Here is a 20,080-nt window from a genome sequence, read left to right on the forward strand (position 1 = left end):
TCCTGGGGGCCTGTTAGGACACGGAGTCACGCAGGGGGCGCTTGTCTCCCCCACCCAGCGCTCTCCGGAAGAGGTGGATTCTGATAAAGTACAACTGACTTGTCACAGCGTAATCTGCTTGTTCTCAATTCCCCGTAGCCAGTTCGTTACTTCTTTTAAAAGTGGGCAGGAGGAAAGGAAACATATTGCAGGGTGTGCTTTATTGTTCCCCCAAGAATGCTTACAAATGTGTCTGCCTCGGCTTTAACGCTTCCTCCAAGTTTTAGGAGAATAAATGGTCCCTGCCTGTGCCGCAGAGGGTAGAGAGTGCTGGCCAGCGAGAGTCCCGTGCGGGAGCCTGACAAGTTCTGGGTCCGTGCCTCCCTTGTCTGCGCTCCAGTCTCCCTCGTGGTGTTCTTTTGTGCGTTGTGTTCTACGTTGTTCTTGTTGATTAGGCTTTATATTGCGTTGTGTTATAGCAACAGGTGGATGTTCATTGACTCTGCCTCTAGTTTAAGAGAATAGTAGATGTCAACCCTGCCACAATGATTGCTGAGGTTCTAGGCTCCTTTCTTCCAGGATTTTAGAGCACGTGACTAGATGGATGCTGGCAGAAACTTAAGGAGAGTCATTTACATCATTTCTCGATTTGAGGTGTTTTCTTTCTCTTACTGAACTGCAAGTTTTTATTTGCATAGCCGAGTAAATAAAAGACAAGATTTAATTTCCCTAAGATGATGCTTGCCACGAAAAACGAACGGTTCCTCAACGTGGTATTTGATGGAACCTCTATAAGGGAATACATGTCTGGGTTTAGATGGGTGATACCCAGGTCTGTGTCCTGTTGTGTAAAATAAGTAGTTGGGTCGCTGTTGGTTCCCTAGAATTACTGTTCAATTTCCTGTGCTGTGCGGAGCACACATCCAGGTAGATGCTTTGAACAGGCCTGTTCTTGTTTCTGTGGTTTTCATTCAGGAATATGGGATTGACAGTTAGTGTCCTAAGCGCATTCTTTTGTTGTAACTGTATTGTTGCCTGAGACAGCATGCCAGATAGCTACACTTCCTTCTGTAGGACAGTTGGGGGACAAAGGAGAAGAGCAAGAAATCAACGCACCGTGAAGAGCATTGGGTTTTGAGTGTAAATAGAAGCCAGGAGGTAAATAAAAGAACCAGAGCTGAAATTCACAGTGTATGCCTGCCCTGCACCACTCTTCTTTCAAAGGATTTGCAAAAAGTATGCAAAACTACTAGCATAAGAAAAGCACTTTTCCTCTTCCAATTCAGCAGCTAGCATGTGTGCTACAAGTGAATTGTCTCCACCAAGTGGATGTTTTCTTTCTAGCTGGTTTGAAGTGGAAAATAAGGTACACATCATTCGGGAAACACAACTTTTAAGGGACACCGTGAAGGTTTCCTCCAACAGAATTCATTAAAGTCGCTGTATTTTACTAATTGGACATTTCACGGTTGAATGAGCTAATGATTTCTGTTTATTGCTAACCCCTGTTCTTTCCAAGCACCACTTGAACTTCCGCTGAGAATCATTTTCAGCCAGGTTGTTTTTAATACATGCCATCTATTTTTGTTAGTGGGAATGTTTGCCATTTCTTCCAAGAGAATTAACTATAAATTATACTTCAGAGAACTTCTAAGTAAATATGTTCATGCCTCAGCACTTTAATGTGTTAATGAGCTATTAACGGTGTCAGTAAATTAGGCCTGTCAAAAATAATGGCCTCCTTGACTAGGTTTTTACTACCACTTCACTTGATGGCGCTACTTATAAGTTTTGCCCTCCGGAACTGTTAAAAAGCAAGGTTGTACCGGTCTACTTTGCAAAAGATAAACTCTGGAAGAGTTTGTTGGAAGTCCCCTAAGGCCTAAGTATGAGGATGTTTTAAGGAGTGATAGCCCCTAATTTACAAACCTCAGGCTTACCAACAATTAGATTCCATTTGCGGGTGGCAGGGGAGTTTATTCCAGGAACCCCAATCCCTGCTCTTTGCTCCCTGTTTCAGAAAACCTAGCCAGTGACTGTGCTGGTAAGATGCCTTCTTTTGTGCATGTGACAAGTTAGCAAGTTACTGCTATTTTTCTCATGTCAGAGAGAGGTGCCTTCTTCTCCAAGTCAGGGTTCTGGGGGGGTACTGCAGAGGGACCTAACTGCATCAGAACCTGCTCTGTCCATCTCTCCTCTCGGACCTGTGCCCAGAGACGGGTCCTGCTGCCAGGACGAGGGCTGAGACGGGAGAACGGGGTGAGAAACTCAGAAAAAACGTTACGAGTAGTGGTTAAATAAAGTTTAAAGACTACTGTTATTTTCCCAGGAATGTTAAGGATTGAATGCGTCGGCTTGGGATTCTCACCACTGTGAACCATCTGGGAAAATGCATTCCGTGTTCTAAATGATCGGGTTGTAGGATTTAACCTTTTTCCAGGCTCTTGCATTATCTATCCATAAAACCTATAAGATTACTAAAGTAAATGCAAATTATGGGGCATGATAAGGTTTCCTAAGATAGTTTCTTTTTACACTTATATTATAGAGGTATCATCACACAAACTGCTTTGCCTGCTTAGTGATTACAGTCAGAGTCAGCTAAAACACCTCAAAACCAAAGATTAAGATAAATCTCAAAAAATGATGAAACCACACTGTCCCAGTAGCTTTGCTGGGAAATGATGAGCCAGTTGTGGTTGTCCTGGTAGACTGTCTCTAATCTTGCAGGGAACTAACAGGCTCGTCTCTCTGTCTGTGCTTCTGCCTGCTCCCTGGGTTCTGGCTGGGCGACTTGAGGGTTGAAATTTAGAAGAGACCCGAGTCAGTCTTTGGCAGCAGACACCCAGATAGCCCTGCAGCGTGATTACTGCTACCAAAATAAGCCTCTATTATCCTGTTTTGCTAAAAATAAATTTCTCATGTTTTTGGTAGCTTCGCCATCAGTGGAATTCCTTTCTGTCTGGAAATAGTTCACACTATAAAGTGGAAGAACATTGTCATAGCAGTCTGTGTTTGTAGGGGTGCAAATTTGTTACAATTAAACAGAGCATCATCTGTGTACTCTTCCGAATGGATCTGAGAAGTAGAGTTAAACCTTAAAGGTTCATTCTTTCCCAAAGAAATGTGGACTGGAGGATACTTGCCAGCATTATTTCCTGAATTTATGATTATCCTGGTCTTAGAATTATTTATCGTAGGCTTTGCCTGAATACTAATAATAAATGACTTGCTATATCTTGGCATTTATGAGTTTTTTCAAATTAAAACGTTTAATCCTAAATGTAAATTTGATGTGCATATATGTTCGTTTGCTTAACAAGTATTTAGTTACACCTAGTATGTACCATCACTATTTCAGATTGAAATAGGGCATCGTTTCAGGCCAAAATGAAAATCACCTTATGTGGTAAAAGTTTGTTTGTTTAAATCCTATTGATTAAAATTTGTTAGAGTCTGGACAAAAGTGTCTGAAGTTTACCATCACCCTGGCTGTGCAAATAAAAATATATGACTAAGGAAATGAATGGTACAGGAGGAATGATCAAACAAACCAACCGAACAGGCTTTTAGGGTACTTTGAAAGCTTCTGTTTATATGCAAACAGATTTAAATTAATTTCATAATTATAAAAATTCTTCTAATTATAAAAATTCCACTACCAATGCTTTTTAAAGCCCAATTTTATTATTTGTGCCCTGAAAACAATAAAATGTCATTAAAGTACTGCTTGATAAAGACTCCTCATGGTTCATGATGATATTCCAGTTGGTCTCAGCTTTCACTAATATCAGGTTTGATTCTTTGGGAGGCCTTGCTGCCCAATTATAAATTTTATAATGTCAAAACCATTAAAACATCTATTTAAAAGTTCTCAAGTGCAAAGAAGTAAGAGGATTGTGAGAGTGGCAGAGGATGTTTCTCACTGTAAAAGACAGTGTTGCATGGGTTTTGTAGTCAGATCTGGATGAAATCCATTTTTCCCTCCTATTGACTCATCTCTGGCATATTATATAACCTGTGTGTGTCTCAGTTTCCTCATCTGTGAGTATGGGAATAATTACACTCAGAGATCTATCTTGAAGATTGTGCATACACCAAACTTAAAAGTGTATGGCATAGCACAGGCTCTCCACATAGATGAACTTTCTTGCCTTACCTTGTGTTTTAACCACTATGGTTATTTCTTCAGAAAACAGAACAGTCATTCAGAAGGACAGTGGAAAATGAGGATTTCTCCCTGGACAGCCACATATTTTATTTTGATGTCAATGACTTCTGTAATTGCAGGTTATATCCAGGCATGTAGAGGACTTATGATTGCCGCTGTCAGCCTGGGCTTTTTTGGTTCCATATTTGCCCTCTTTGGAATGAAGTGCACCAAAGTCGGAGGCTCAGATAAAGCCAAAGCAAAAATGGCTTGTTTGGCTGGGATCGTATTCATACTGTCAGGTAAATAGTAACTTTCTTCCAAACAAGATGCTTCACCATGTTCATGAAATAACACTAACCATAGTACTTTCCCTCTGATACTTCTTAGGGCTGTGCTCAATGACAGGTTGTTCACTGTATGCAAACAAAATCACAACGGAATTCTTTGATCCGCTCTTTATTGAACAAAAGTAAGTACTCTCCTCAGTCTGTGTGTTTCTAGCTCGCAGGAAATGTATATACATATTCTAAATTAAGATACATAAGTTTCTTATGTGGCTTATGAAAGAGACATACTGATAAATGGTATTTTATGACATCACTCGAGTAAACATTTTATGTGCTACTTTGGCAAAAGATGCATTTAATTACTGCATTTGTGTTACATAGTCTCTTGTCTCTAAATAGCTCAAGGCAAAGGATTTAGAACTCTAAACTTCATCTGAAGTTTACTACAAATTGAAGTCAAGAGGAGGAAAAGTGGAAGAGAGGCGTAAGATGGGGAGGAAGGAGTGATGGAGTGTGACAATAGAAAATTAAAAGCTTACCTTGATGGTTGTCCATCCAAAACAATATTTGCCGGATGCTAGTCTCTGGGCTGATTTTATGAATTAGTCTTTTAAATTTGCTCTGTTAACTACGGCCTTCACAAGCTCCCCCCAGTAAACCTTTATAAAGAAACTGTACATGATGTAGGATTTTTAAAAAATGCTCTAGGAGTGGTGCAGATGCCCACATGTGACCGGTCTCGGCTGCAGGTGAATGCTTTGGCATTTACACATCAGTTTGTTTGTTGTTGCTGTTTTTTAACTATGTGCTATTGCTTTTTATAGTTTCTCCAGGCTTTTTTTTTGCATTTGGAAAACCCCAGGAATATCAAACTAGAAATAATAATATATCAAATATTTTGCCTTCCCTGAGAATATACCCACATACCTCTGTAGAAGGCCACATGTGTATGCATGTGTATTGTTGTCAACCGGGCTGGTGATTTTCTTTCAGTTTTCAGATCAAATGTTATAGGAGTTTTTAAAAGTCCTTACTAAAATAGCAGGTCAGGTGTGCATTATTTTTTTCCAGTGGATTTAAGAATCTTCAGGAAATTGATTTTCTAGTTTTGTCTTTAGTATCTTTTATGCGTAAATAGTAAATGCTTATATAACAAAATATAATGAAAATAATCAGTAGCACATGTTGAGTCCCTACTATGTACCAACCAGAGCACAGCAAATATTGTTTTATTTTATAGTTTATTTTATTCTTACAACAGCCTTATGAAGGAGGTTCTCTTGGTACTACCTTTTTTAAAGTTGAGGAAAGAGGTCAAGTAAACTGCCCAAAGGAATTTGGACTAAACTAGCAGGCTGAGTGAACTAGGATTCACACCAGGCACACGTGCTCTAAAAGGCGTGATTCCTAATGTTCTGTTTCACAACTTTTGTGACAGTGTACTATGTATATTTTTCATCAAGGGAGTTTCTTTTGTACGTTTCAAAAAACTGTTTAAAATTGTATTAAATGGAAAACAAAAATGACTGTTTTAGACCCCAATGTAACTTTTACTCCCTTGTGAATGTTAAAAAAATGTGTTCTGATTTATGAATTTTCTCCTAACTGGTTTTTGGTAATGAGATTTGCACAGGTGTAGATAACACCAAAAAGGGAGATGAAAACTGAGACTATGCTCCTGAAGATTAGAAACATTTTATTGATACTTAAATGTAGTATCATTTTTTATTTCAATATTATATTTAAATGATACATTTTTATTTCAGGCTTCAGTATCATAAATATACAACGAAGCTGTATTTCTCATGGTTTATTTTATTAAAGACATTGCTGACTTTTCTGTATTGTCTTTTCTACATCACCGTTTTTATTTTCCTGACCATTACTAAGGATGTCTTTGTCGGAATCTTAACAGTCGTTGTCATCTTTCCTCAAAAGATCCAGGCTAATTTATGTGGGCATAGTAACTTAACCCTGTTCTTTGTGTGATTTTTTTCTGTGCTTGCTGTATGCTCGGTCGCCTAATTCAGTTTAGTATGATTGGAATTTCTTATTCCCCTTTCAGATTTTGGTTAAGCTCCGTTCGATAATGACGGACTCTGAGAGGTGTTCCTCTTTTCCGCATTCCTGGTGCTGTGTTGAACTATTCCATGCCCACTAATAGCCTCCCAGCTTTCCTCTATCTATGCCTGCTCTCTCTCTCTGTGTCTCTATTCTCATCTGTAAAATCAGGATAATTATAGTGCCCCTCTCCTAGTGTTGCTGTGAGAATTAAGACTGTGTGTATATATGCTTAGCACTCATTAGAAAAGAGCAAACACCTTGTATAAGCTATTACTGTATTGTATTAGCTATTATTAAGATTGCTTTTTAATTGGGTGTAGTATTTAAGATGTGGCTTATCTTTATAGATGTCTTTATTAGCCCTTTTCTGCGGTGACTTAAAAATATAACATCTGCAATTTAGCTTATTAAAAATATAGCTAGGGGTTATAAATAACAACATGGCTTACAAATTAGTAATATTTACAAATAATAGGCCCTTCACACTAAGGCCTTAAAGAAAATATAGACTTTATTTTTAAAAACCTGCATATTGAGAACATTTAGCTCCTTGAGATCGGAGCCCATTCACATCTGTATCCCCAGCAGTGCCCTGCACAAAGCAAGGCCCTCTATGACTTACATAAAATCCACTTGGATCAAGGAATTATCAAGTCCTGAGAACTGTAAATATGATCACATTCTAATTACCCACAATAGTAGAAAAGAGGTATGAAAATGATGTGATATATCTATAGGAATTCATAGACTTCATTTAAATAAAACTCCCTTCTGTGAAAACCAACAAATCGACTCACTTGACTTCATCTCTTTTCCCTTTATCGACACCTCTAGGGGAGGAGAAGGAGATGAAAATTAGGAAGATTAATAAGTTGCAAATTGGCTATCAACACAAAATAAACAGGTTTTGTGTGTTGTAAAATATCATCTTTAAAGCAAGATTTTGATTTGGCACATTCTAGGGGATAGCACTTCCTTAGCTGGCATTTCTAGACTTTAGTAATCGGTGCCTCTGATTCAGTGTGTACGTGAACTTAGAGGAATATCTCGGAGAATCAAAGCTAAAGGTGGGGCCAGCCCTAGCAGAGCTGGGACATGGAGGGCGCTGCCGTAGGAGGGTTCTGACTTTCTCTGGTGTCATCACTGACCTGCGTGAGAGTAAGTTCTTGAGGTCAGAAAACATCTATTTCATCTGTCTTATTTGCCCAGCACGGTGACTGGTAAGTGAAACTCTTATCTGTATAGCTAGTCCTTTCAGGGTTAGCGGAAAAGCTTCCTGTTGTCTCAGCAGACTGAGGAAGCCCCCGAGAGGATGGAGATCGAAGCTCACTCTCCTCTTCCCATCCTTATCATAGGTTAATCTTCCCAAAGCTGGCTACTGCCAAGTAACGTCTCTCCCTCCAGCCTTAGAAGGCATGGCTGTGGCACAGGGACGCGTGTGTTGGGCCCTTGGGAAGGGCAGCAAGAGGTGGTTGCTTGCCACACTCTCTGGTTTAGATTTCTGGTGAGCAAATACTTGCTCTTCCACACCCAAGCCCTAAAATGCACTCAAAAGCGATTCATTCCTCAGAACCTGGTTTTGTTGCTACTGTTATTTTTCTTAAGAATTCTATACTGTATTAATTGAATCTTCTTTGTAGATTTCTAAGATCTCCCTCTGTATGGCTCACCTTGGTTCCCTAAACTAGAAACACAGAACTAAGCTCATCCACAAAGTTCCTGCTACATTCCTACTATGTGCAGGGAACTCAGTAGGCGCCTTGTTGATGAGAAAAAAATGAGTGGCTTCCAGTGTTTGGTTGGAGTAAAGATTGTGGCAGTCACACTGCCAACAGTATGGCTCTGTGTTTGGTGACTGTTTATTTTGAAACCCTCCTTTTCCCAACACTTATCTGGGAAGATTTTTCTTCCAAGCTACAATCGTTTGACAGAATGGCAATCTTGAAGGAGTTTCATCTGGCTGTGGTTGTGTTCTGCCATTTCCCTATTTTTTTTCTTTTGTTTTGCTTCCTTGCTTTCATTCAAGTTGAGGTTATGTTTTATGACTCCAGGACGGCTCCTGTAAAGCCTTGAAAACTACTTCTTAACTCTTCCCTTTGGGCTGTTTCAAACCAGCTTCCTCTTTTTTATTAAAACAGAACCTGCCAATCCAAAGAAAATCTACCCTCCTGCACGCTGATGCTAACAGACCCCCCTTGGTGTGATTCATCACCAGGGTGCTGAAATTTAATGACAGTACTCCCACCATTGCTTTGTTGTCCAAACCACTAACTTCCTGAATGTCTTGCTTTGTTTTCTTAAATAAACGGTTCCAACTAAGAATTGATTGACATAAAGAAACTTCTTTTTAAGTCATGCAAAGTTAGAGCGCTAAACCCATTGCCCTAATCAAGGAAACAGGACATTGTGATCTTAGACTTATTCTCTTTTAGTATAGGAGATTTATCAGTCATGTTTTGGCTCAGCTATTCTCATGTTTGGGGCTTATCATCCTCCAGGCTTTTCCATTTTCCGACTTTTTAAAACCATGAAGTTATTCATCTCTAGCACACTCTTCATTCTTGCAATATATTTATTTTCTACTTTAGGATTTAAGCTTTACTTAGGTAAAATCTTTTCACTATTGTGGCTATATAATAGTAAGAAATAAATAGCTGTCTCCTTTTTGATAAATTATCTCATTTTGTCATCGGTCAAGTTAAATTAACAATAGACGATTCAAGAAGCACATTTCTACATTACACACATTTTCCTGGGTGACGTTGAAAGGGATATTGATCTCGCTAAGTGACCTTGCCAAGATATTTAACTTCCATCTCCTGTCCTTATTATAATTTAATAAATTATGGATGTTTGTTTATTTAAGCTTACTCCATTCATGAGATTATTTGGAGAAGGAATCAATGTTGGTTAACAACTCATACATTGTTGGATAAGGGATTCCACAGAAGAGCCAAGTGTTAAGAACAAAGTGGACTTCATTGTTAATATTAAGAAGGCATTATTCTGTGACTTCACTTTGTTCAGTGGTAGCCCCGGCTACCTCCGATCACCAGAACGGCTCTGAAGCTTTTGTTCCGCTGGCATGCCTGAAAAATCTACTTGGAAACCAAGTGTTTGGCAACTGTGTTTTGTTTTTACTGACCAGCGTGTGAAGTCACAATTCCTACCAGTTTGCCATGCTTTCTGTTGTCTCCGCTTTGACACTACCGCCTCCTTTCCTCTCCTTTTCCCATCTTGGCCAACCCCTGCTTATCCTGCAGGACTCGCATTCTGGGTGAGCTGCCCTCCTAGGTGCTCCTGTTGCAGCTTGTGGTTCTGTCATAATCCTGCTGGGCAGTTAGCACTTGCTTATTGATTTGTCTCCCAAACCAGACCAGGAGCATCTCCAAAAAGAGACCTGATTTTGGAATCTCTTGTAACTAGTTCCTGCTCCATGACATTTACAGCAGTGGTGTATGACTGTCTGTCTCTCTGTCTGCATCTCTCTTGGAGTGGAAAGACTGAGCCTGCTTGTGGAAATTTGGTTAAAGGAATGGGGAGAAGAGGCAGCATACATATATTGTTTAAGGGTGAGGACCCAGGATCCAGTAAACCTAACCCTGCCACTTGTCAGCTGTGTAACCTTGATGAAGTTACTTATTCTTTCTGTGTCCTGTGTTCCTCATCGGTAAGATAGAGATAATGGGGACTATAAGTTTGTTGTGAGGATTAAATGAGACAGTACGTTTCAACTGTTTAGAACTGTGTCTAGCACATAGTAAGCACTCAAGAAATGTTAGTTATTATTTTTCAGGGTACTGACTTTTAAGCAGAGTACGTTAATATAGTAGTTGATTACCTTATATGGTATATTAAGATTAGCCATAGAGAAATGTCTATCGAGATGTTGAAGGCCTAGTAGAAAGGATAAATGTAAGATGCTTGGCAGGTTTGAAAGGGACCTAGTACGAAACCATGTGAAAGAAGCAAGGCCTGTGTAATTTCTTCTCTTTATTTCTGGGCACCTCGGTTACAGCAAGGTAAGAGATAGGCAACGGACTGAAACTGTCAAACGGATAGATACTCGAGACCCTTCTCGTGAGAACTCATCCTGCATGCACCTTCCCCAACACCTGCTTCGATTCTAAAATGTTTTCAGGTTGGCTGTTGAGGATTCTGGATAAAATGCAGGATACGCTTTTAATCGACCCAGGCTTTTTTGCTGCAGTCCATCTGTATATTTTTCCCTCATCACAAACAGATGAGCACACCCGCCTCCGCACACACAGATTCTTGACCTGTGCTCAGCAGAGCTGGTCACCCTCTCAGGGATCTCAGGACAGCACTGGTTGTTTTAGGAATTTCCTATCTTGAAGCACAGCCCCCTCTGCAATGTCAGTTTATTCAGACTTCAAAGTTTGCGTGTAACATGTTATTGTGCCTACTTTGAGTTTTATGACTCATATTATTTCTCGCAGAAATCAAGGCCCAGTAAACTCCCAATTATCCACACAAATGGAGATCAATGGCATGGACATTGCTAAACAAAAGATTTGTGCTTGAGTTGAACTATGTGATTTTGGGGAGGTGAGATGTGCCTTTTAAGTGACAATTTACTTGGGGTAATATTGTATTAAGTTATACTGTGGATGGTTTTTTAAATTTCCGTGAATAATTGGCAAGAATTAGATCTCCTATAAAGACGCTCGCTGTGCGCTTCACACAGGGTTAGAGAGGTTAAGAGGCAGGTTTTCGAGTTAGACCTCTGCTCTGCCCCGGCCCTAGCCATTGGTCCTCTGTAACCTTAGCAAAGATGCAGATGTCTCGCCTGGATAACAAAGAAGCACCTCCTCCTTCTGGATGTTAACGGGGTTGAAGAAAATAACACTTAGAAAGCCCCCACCACAGCGGCACGTGGGAGGTGATCCGTAAGTGTTACTTGTTATTAATAGTTACAGTTTGTAGTATTCTAAACTGTCCTAATGATAAATCATTGCCCACGGAAAGGTAAGGCATGCATGTCTGTTATCAACTAGCCACAGACAAGCAACTTAGAATTGGCACCAAAAAAAATTTTGAGAATTCTCCATGAAGCTTCCATATATAAGTAGACACTTATTTAAATTATCTCTTTCTACTTTAGCCACCATTTGGCAGACCCGGGCCACTATTTTATAAGTCTCGTGGGAAACATTGGGTGAGAAATCCTTTGGGATCCTCCAGGCAGTGTGAGAGAGCCCTGAACTGATTCGAATTGCATAGATGGCCTCCTGGAGATAAACACGTCAGTGGGCACTAAACAGCCCACTTCTGGTAACTGAGACCCCAAAAATGTGGAGTATTTAGGGAAAATGTGTGTTTGAAGCTAATGCCCATAGAATGGTTTTTAAATATAAAAATCCATTAATGCAGCTCTACAGACCTCGGATTACATAAGCCTGTGAGTTGAGGAAAGTTTGCTTTAGATAGTAATCTTTACAAGAATGGCATACCAATGGAATTCATTTTTAAAATGTTAGCATTGATATTATATGGGTGTACTTTCTAAACTTTAAACTCTCCCCCCCCCCCGCATATTCAGTTATTTTAAGGTAACTGGAATATTATTTTGGCTGATACCACTCTTGATTAAAATGAGGGGTAGGACAGTACGTTTAAAAAAACACTATCCTGGATGTCAAAAGACCTGGCGAGCGTAAAAGGATGAGTTTGTTTTCCCATTCGTTAAACAGTTTTTGTTTTGTCTTGGAGGAGTTGCATTTTCTCTTTTTCAAGTCCAGCATGCCCTGACTTTAATTACCACTCTCACCTCTTTCTGTGCTGGGTGAGAAGACAGCCTGAGGGAATTCACAGAACATTCCATACCCCAGAGGTCCTGAGCCGCTGAGAACATAATGAGCTGGGGAGAGAGAGAACTCACATCGTTCTGAAACGACAGCTAAAAATACATTGCATTGATTGTGAGGGGTTTTTTTGTTTGTTTGTTTGTTTTGTGAGGAAGATTGGCCCTGAACTAACATCTGTGCCAGTCTTCCTCTATTTTTTATGTTGGATGCTGCCACAGCATGGCTTGACGAGTGGTGCCAGGTCTGCGCCTGGGATCCGAACCCATGAACCCAGGGCCACTAAAACAGAGCATGCGAACTTAACCACTATGCCGCTGGGCCTGGCCCTGTATTTTTGTTTTTTTATATATTAATAAAATCTTTACTTAGCTAAGTTGTATATAACAGGGAAAAGGAGTAATGGTTAAGATCTTGGGGTTTGGAATCACAGTTATGTGTTTTAAATCCTACTTCTACCATTTACTTAGCTGAGATATGGGGAAAGTAATTTAATCTCCCTGAGCTTCAGTTTCCTCATTTGTAAAATGAGGATAGTAAGACATCTCTCTCAGGATTGTAATGGAGATTGAATATGATAACCTATGTAAAAAAATCTTAGCACGCACACACAGAAATGCTAGTACCATGAACCAACAGGAATAGTAGCTGTTGTTATCAGGGACATTTACTTGACCCATATCAATATGGATCTGGGAGAAGAGGTGATGTTTACTTTGCAAAAACATGCTCTTCTGACTCTATCATTAAGTTTCATTATGCTTTATATTTATTCGCTTAATGTCGGACTATCCCCACTAGCCTTTAAGATCCTTGAGAACAGAGCTTTGTCTCATTCACCCTGAAACCCATGACTGAGCACAGTGCCTGGCCTGTCTTTTCTGTGAGGGTGACCAGGGCAGGCTACACCAGCTCCCTGTGGATGGCAAGTCAAGTCATAACAGGGCTTTGGGTGCAAGGAAGACAAAAATGGGAGGTGAAAATGAGGTGTTCCTCAATCCATTCCCTCAGCATTTACTGTGAAGGTTACAGGACTGACATATGAGGTGAAGCATCAGAATCAGGCCACCAAAGGGGTTCAAGCCTTGTCTCTCTCAAGATGAAGTGAGAGGTGTGAGCCACAGCCTGGAGTCCCAGGCACAGGTGGATGAGAAGAACTTCACCCAGTAGTTCAGAGTACATTTTAATGCCTTAGATCCTTACGGTTCTTTTCAGGGAAGATTTTGGGTGATTAAATCTATTTTAATGTCTCTGTATAGAAGTACATTTTTCCCTATTATTTATTTACTAAATTTGCATTCAATTATTCAATTACATAAGTGAATTAAAGTCATACAGGCAGGGTTTTTTTTTTGGTATTATTTTATTGAGGTCATAATAGTTTATAACATTGTGAAATCTCCAGTGTACATTTTTGTCAGTCTCCATGTATATGTGCCCCTTTACCCCTTATTCCCACCCCCAACCCCCTTCCCCTCTGGTAACCACTAATCTGTTCTCTTTGTCCGTATGTTTGTCTTCCATATATGAATGAAATCATGCGGTGTTTGTCTTTCTCTGTCTGGCTTATTTTGCTTAACATAATACCCTCAAGGTCCGTCCATGTTGCGAATTGGACAATTTTGTCTTTTTTATGGCTGAGTTGTATTCTGTTGTATATATATATATATATCATACATTCTTTATCCATTCATCAGTTGATGGGCACTTGGGTTGCTTCTACATCTTGGCTATTGTGAGTAATACTGCAGTGAACATAGGGATGCATAAGTCTCTTTGAATTATTGATTTCAAGTTCTTTGGCTAAATACCCAGTCATAGTATAGCTGGGTCATATGGTAGTTCTGTTTTTAGTTTTTTGAGAAATTTCCATGCTATTTCTCATAGTGACTGCACCAGTTTGCATTCCCACCAGCAGTGTCATGTAGGCAGCTTGTGATTAGTCTTACCAACTGAGAGAATGTCTGAGAGATGCTCCCAAAACAATGTTCTGATCTATAAACGAAGTTCTGTCCTCCACCTGATGATCATAGATCCATCTGGTGCTCAGCAGATTGACAGCCTTTCAGAATAATGAAGAAATGTTGGTGATTGTGACAGCTCCATAAAGAGGCCACGCCCTGAGTGGGAAAGCTGGTCTGGGTCCAGAAGGGTGTTGTAAACAGAAGAAAGACTTGCAACAGATCATCTGAAATTTGGATAATCTTCTGAGGTGTTGAAGTCAGCTTCTTAGCATTGCCAAAAATGAAGAAAGACTTCTAGGCAGAGATGAAGTTTCCCAATCAGGAGGTGTGCCTTGGAACAAATCTGGGTGGATATTGCATTGCTCCCTCTCAATCCTGTCTCTCAGTAATACACGTCCGTTTTTTGCCAGATCACGCACACTGATCGGTGTGTGTTCAAGTTGCTGTGGAGTTAGTCTGCTATACGTGTCTTTCAACAGAATGAAGAAGTTGTTTCTGGAAGAGAAAGAATTAAGTCACAAAAGCCCTTACATCCAAATTGTTAAAAGTTATTGGTGTAGACGTGGAGTCTCTTAAAGACTTCAACCCTGAACCAGTACTATTTGTTAAATGTCTGTGTCTGACAGAATTCACAAGGAATTCAAATGGAAATGATATTTTCCTTGGAATAGAGTCTATATTTAGTGACTTAAAGAAAATTAAAATATATTTAGAACAGGAATAAGTGAACCAGTTTTTAATATAAGCCAAATTCATGATTCCTAAATCCCTTCAGAAAGTTTCAAGATGCTTAAATGAATATAAAGACATAATTCCCAACACTGGAGCTGCCTGGGTAATTTATCCTCATCTGTAACCACACTGTGCACGTGTGTTGTATGTTCCTTTAAACGAAACCCTAGTGCCAAGCTGTGGTTTGTGATTTCTATCACCTTCACCTCCAACTGACCACTATGAATTAGAGACTTATTTTTAATCAACCATGGTAGCTGGCACTGGCATCCTATTTTAGAAAGCTAAATATTTTAGGAAAAATCTCAGACTCAGTATTACTAAGAGTAATACTAAGGCACAGTTTCAGGAGAGAAGATAGCCTCAACACCAGGGGGAAAAACAGGAAGTGTCATGACCCTCCAAGTAGAATTCTTCAGTCTGCTCGTTCCTTTAGTTGTCTTCGCAGTAAAAGGATGACAATGGATGAATGTGAGGCCAGCTGACTGCACGACTTCCAGATGTTCTAAAGAGGTCAAGTGACGCGCACCCGCAACTTGGCAGGCTCTGTGTTTGTCCTATGTGCATAATCTCGTTCAAACACCATAAAAGCGGGCTGATTGTGGAAATCCAGGATATCCTTTTTAGATGTATAACATGGTATTTAATGAAGGTATCTTTTGTAAAGCTACCAGTCTAACACTCCTGATCTGGCCAGCTCTTTTCTCTTTCACCTGTGCACTTCTCTCTTCAGTCCTCTTTTGGGCTGTTTTTTGGTGCGGATGGAAGGTGTTTTTCCCCCCACTTACGCCAACCTTCTGTTTCTGCCATTGCCTCTGATGGGAGCAGCTGGGGAAGTTTCTCGATTCCCAGAGCCTAGTCAGCCCTGCAGTGCGGGATGAGGTGCTTGCTCCCAGTTGTTCTGTTGCAGTTATTCCTTGCTTCAGCTGTCATCCCGATTCCCCAGGAAATTTCCCAAGAGTGAGAAACAGGGGATTGCAGGGTTTATGTACTCTGTACAGCACCCATCCCAATTGCAAGTGCACGCCAGGAAATTGCCTTGCTGGCCAGATCTGAAAATAGGCGAGGGGACTATAAGTCCCTTATCTGTAAATGTTGCTTTCTGCTCCTGCTAGCTAGTGACTGGGGCCACGCAGTTACACTACCACTGCTGGGACTCAAACCACATCAGAAAGGCTGCCCATGCCCAGACCGGAGTTCAGACATAGTAACATAGTAACATGCATGTAGAAAGGATGAGGCAAAGCTCAGGACAGGCACAGGTGGCTCACAGCAGCCTCTGCCCCAGCGCCGTGTGGCCCTGATACCTAAGCAGGGCCCTGGCCCTGCACCTGGCAGAGGGGGGCAGGCCGGGGAGGGAGCCAACCTTGGCCCCTCTTTCCCTTTCTTACCCTCACCTCCTACTTTCCTCTCTTGGCTCCTCTGTGGATTCTGTATGATCAAACAGATCCTTCCCACTCCAACTTCATTGTACAATGAAAAGCACCATTAGGGAGGGAATGGCATCCATCTGTTTTTGCCTCGCAATGGAGGTCTATGGGCTAAAAAAGTGAGAATCACTTATTTATTAAAAAAAAACCAAAACTATTCTTCAGGAAGATGCTAGGCAAGCATGAGAACGCATGGCCCCTGGGATTTTGGTATACGTTTCTCATCCCTTATTTGTTTCTCTGCTCACCTCCCCTGAAAGGGTTTCCTCTAGCCCTCCACTCTGATTTTGTTTTTTATTCTTAGCAGCATTACTTGTACCTTTGTATGCTGACCTCCCCAAGGCAGGGGCTGTCTTGTCTTTGCATCTGCTCCAGTCGTCAGCGTAGTAAGGTGGCCTGCCATCTAGGAGACGCTTACTAGCAATCTGTCACTAAATGAAGGTTATTTTTTATTGATCTGCCACTAGATTGTAGTGATAAGCAAGATGATGTATCTGTGACTGACCTTTTATGGGCACTGCAGAGGAGGAAAAACAACTTTTTTCCCTCCACTCTCCTAGCTTCTCTGCTGGGACCCTGTAAATTAGACTGACAAAAGACAGATGAACAGGAGAAAAAGAGAGTTTATTAACATGTGCATCACACATACACATGGGAGTACCCAGTGATGAGTAACTCAGAGGGGTGGTTAGAACTGGGGCTCACATAGCATCTTAAGAGAAGGACAATAAATTTGTAGAGAAGTGACAAGACAAAGGAAAGGACTTTAGTTTCTAGGGTGGCAAATTGTGGGAAGGCAGATATATGGGGGAACGAATGGGACATAAAGCCTAGTTAGCAATGTAGATTCCTCTGGTGTCCTCTGTGGGCTGATTAGGGTCTAGAGTTGTCTCTGGTGATTAACGTCTGCCCTTCCTGGTAGAGAAGGGGACAGCTTTACAAGTTTATGTCCTGCTTTTAGGCAAATACGAGAGCTTTTCTTGTATCTGCTTTTTCTCACTTGCCTTCAGCTCAAAAGCATCCTTCTGGCAAAGTGGCATGTTTGGAGTGGCATATTCTGCCGTCCTTCAGCACCTCCCACCATGATTTGCATACAGCAGGTGCTTAATAAACATTTACTGAATTAAACTAAAATGAAAGCAAAGGCAACCTTACTTTTTCTAACTGCAGCCTGCCTAAATAATTTACCCTTTGCAACAGAATAAATGGTTGGAAAGCTTTGTGAGCTTCAGGCAGAACTCAGAGGAAGGATGCTCCCTGACCCGGAGGCCCAGGCTTCAGCTGGCTTTGCTCTGACTTTGCCTGCAGGGATCCCTTCAGCTTCCTTTTAGGGAGATATAATCAAGCGATGGCTATAGAAATACTTTGAGAAAAGTTTAAAGCATTATATAGATACAAGGTGTTATTACTTCTGTACAAGCTCCAATAGCAAAAATTTAAATGAGCATTTAGTAAATGTTGGCTAGTAGTGTTAAATACTATTTACTCCCCAAATAAGTAAGCCATAATACTTGTGTAATACTTCCTCACAGGTATGAATTAGGAGCTGCTCTGTTCATTGGATGGGCGGGAGCCTCACTCTGCATAATTGGTGGTATCATATTTTGCTTTTCAATATCTGACAACAACAAAACACCCAGGTATGAAAAAGAGACAAAAATAACCCGTTAAAAAGTACAATACTATTCTAAGTAATGACATGTGGGACAAATTATAGATAGTTCATTTGGTTCTTAGAAACTTCAAAAACCCAGTATTGGGAAAGGTTAGGAATATGTAGTAAATATAATGTTAAATATAGTAAATATTATATTCAACAGAATAGTTAATTATAGCTAATTAAAAAACAGAGCTCATCATTCTTACATTCCAAAGCTATTTCTGTAAATAGAAATATGGGTCTAACTTCACGGGCATATTCTTCAGTTAGGCCTCATATAATTTTCACATGAGCAGAAACTGCTTCTGAAGGTCACTGTGGTCTCCTAGGTTCGAGGAAGATGAGTTTTAAAGGAGAATAATTGACAAATGAACAAGCCGTGTTTCTTCTGCAGACATTCTCTTTGTCACACCAACTGTTTAGAAATGACACTGAAGTATTTCTTGGGGCGAGAGTCACACCAACTGTTTAGAAATGACACTGAAGTATTTCTTGGGGCGAGAGAGAGGCAGGAAGAAAGCTACAAGTGATGAGGGAAAGACTTAAACTTAGCTATGACAGAAATAGGGGGAAAACAGTTTCTTCCCATTTTCGTTTGCCCTATGTATAAAATAGAATCTTCCAAACTGTGTTTTGCCTTTCAGAATGGGATACGCATACAATGGGGCCACATCTGTCATGTCTTCCCGGACAAAGTATCATGGCGGAGAAGGAGATTTTAAAACCACAAACCCTTCAAAACAGTTTGATAAAAATGCTTATGTCTGAAGAGAGCACCTGTACAAGCTGTGTCTTGAGTTTGTTATAAAAGTGAACTGTTCACAAAATGATCCCATCAAGGTCCTCCAATAATTAACACTCGAACTGTTTTTAAAAGATGAATTTGAAGAATTTGTTGATTGTATGGATGTAACTGTTCTTACAGTTATATACTAATCATTTTCTGTTGTGGCTTTCTGTAAAAAAATAAACAGGTTATTTACAGGATTTGTATATATTTTATACATTTATGGAACATGTATTTAGCACCAAAGTTTCAAGAAGTATTCATAAGATAGCCTTCTTAATCATTCAAACGTTGCAATCTTTGTCCCCATTCCTTATTTCTTCTCCTCCATATATTAAACAGGAGGTATATAAGGAGTGCTGTCTTGTAAACAGTATGGGGGCAATCTGAGACTATTCCTCAGAAGATGTTTGGGTTGAACGGACGTGTTACTGGCTGCACAGAATTGATTTCTAGTCTCTTACACCTGTCTGTCATAAGGGTAAATTCACCACGGCTCGAGGAAGGGCTAATGGGGCCAAGACGTTATTGCCCTTTATCTGGCACATCCATCTTCAATAACTACTTAGGCTTCTCTGATACAGAGAGCAGATTCTGGGGTGGAGCGTTAACGAGAGCCGAGCTAGAGACGTTGGTCATGGCTGACTTCGGAGCCAACGAAGGAAGTCCCGGAGCCCGCATGATACCTGCCTCACTCAGAGCCGGTGGGCCAAGTTCCAGTGTGGCTCTTCGGTCCTGTGTGTGGAACTGGGCAATGGAGAGACTTGCCATTTTTCAAGACATGTAAATTGCTCCAGTGACCTCTGAACAAAAAATGATTTATTCCTAGAGCCAGCTCTTTCACCATATGCCCGTAAAAGCAATCATTCTCTCAGTTACACACGATATGTATGTTCTAAACACGTTACACGCCCTAACCCACTTCATTCTCACAACCGCCCTCTGAGGTGAGGACCATTAGGATCCTGAACTGACAGAGGCGGAAATGAAAGCAGAGTTTAAGTAACTTGCCACAGTGAATGACAAAACCAGGACTTTGCACTGAGGCAGGCCAGGGTAAAATATATAGTTTCAAGCTATGGATAAGAATTGGTATCTGTGTAATCATATCCGAGCAAGACAGTTTCCAATACTAATCACAGCTTGGATGAATATAACATTTTCCTGAAGGATGAAAGACTTAAAAGGGAGTTTGCTCA

General features: G+C 40.5%; 1 protein-coding gene across 3 annotated transcripts in view; it reads left to right on the plus strand.

The window, feature by feature from the left end:
* Positions 1–19,081, plus strand: part of CLDN10 (claudin 10) — a 112,350-nt gene extending 93,269 nt beyond the window's left edge. For all 3 annotated transcript variants that reach the window (XM_070520045.1, XM_070520044.1, XM_014864857.3), the window contains exons 2-5: positions 4,270–4,431; positions 4,520–4,601; positions 17,967–18,074; positions 18,739–19,081. In XM_070520045.1, coding sequence (XP_070376146.1) covers positions 4,270–4,431; positions 4,520–4,601; positions 17,967–18,074; positions 18,739–18,862 — 476 coding nt within the window. In that variant the 3' untranslated portion in view covers positions 18,863–19,081. The remainder of the gene's footprint in view (positions 1–4,269; positions 4,432–4,519; positions 4,602–17,966; positions 18,075–18,738) is intronic.
* The last annotated feature ends 999 nt before the right edge of the window (positions 19,082–20,080 follow it).

Source organism: Equus asinus, chromosome 11, assembly GCF_041296235.1.
Source record: "Equus asinus isolate D_3611 breed Donkey chromosome 11, EquAss-T2T_v2, whole genome shotgun sequence".
NCBI lineage: Eukaryota > Metazoa > Chordata > Mammalia > Perissodactyla > Equidae > Equus > Equus asinus.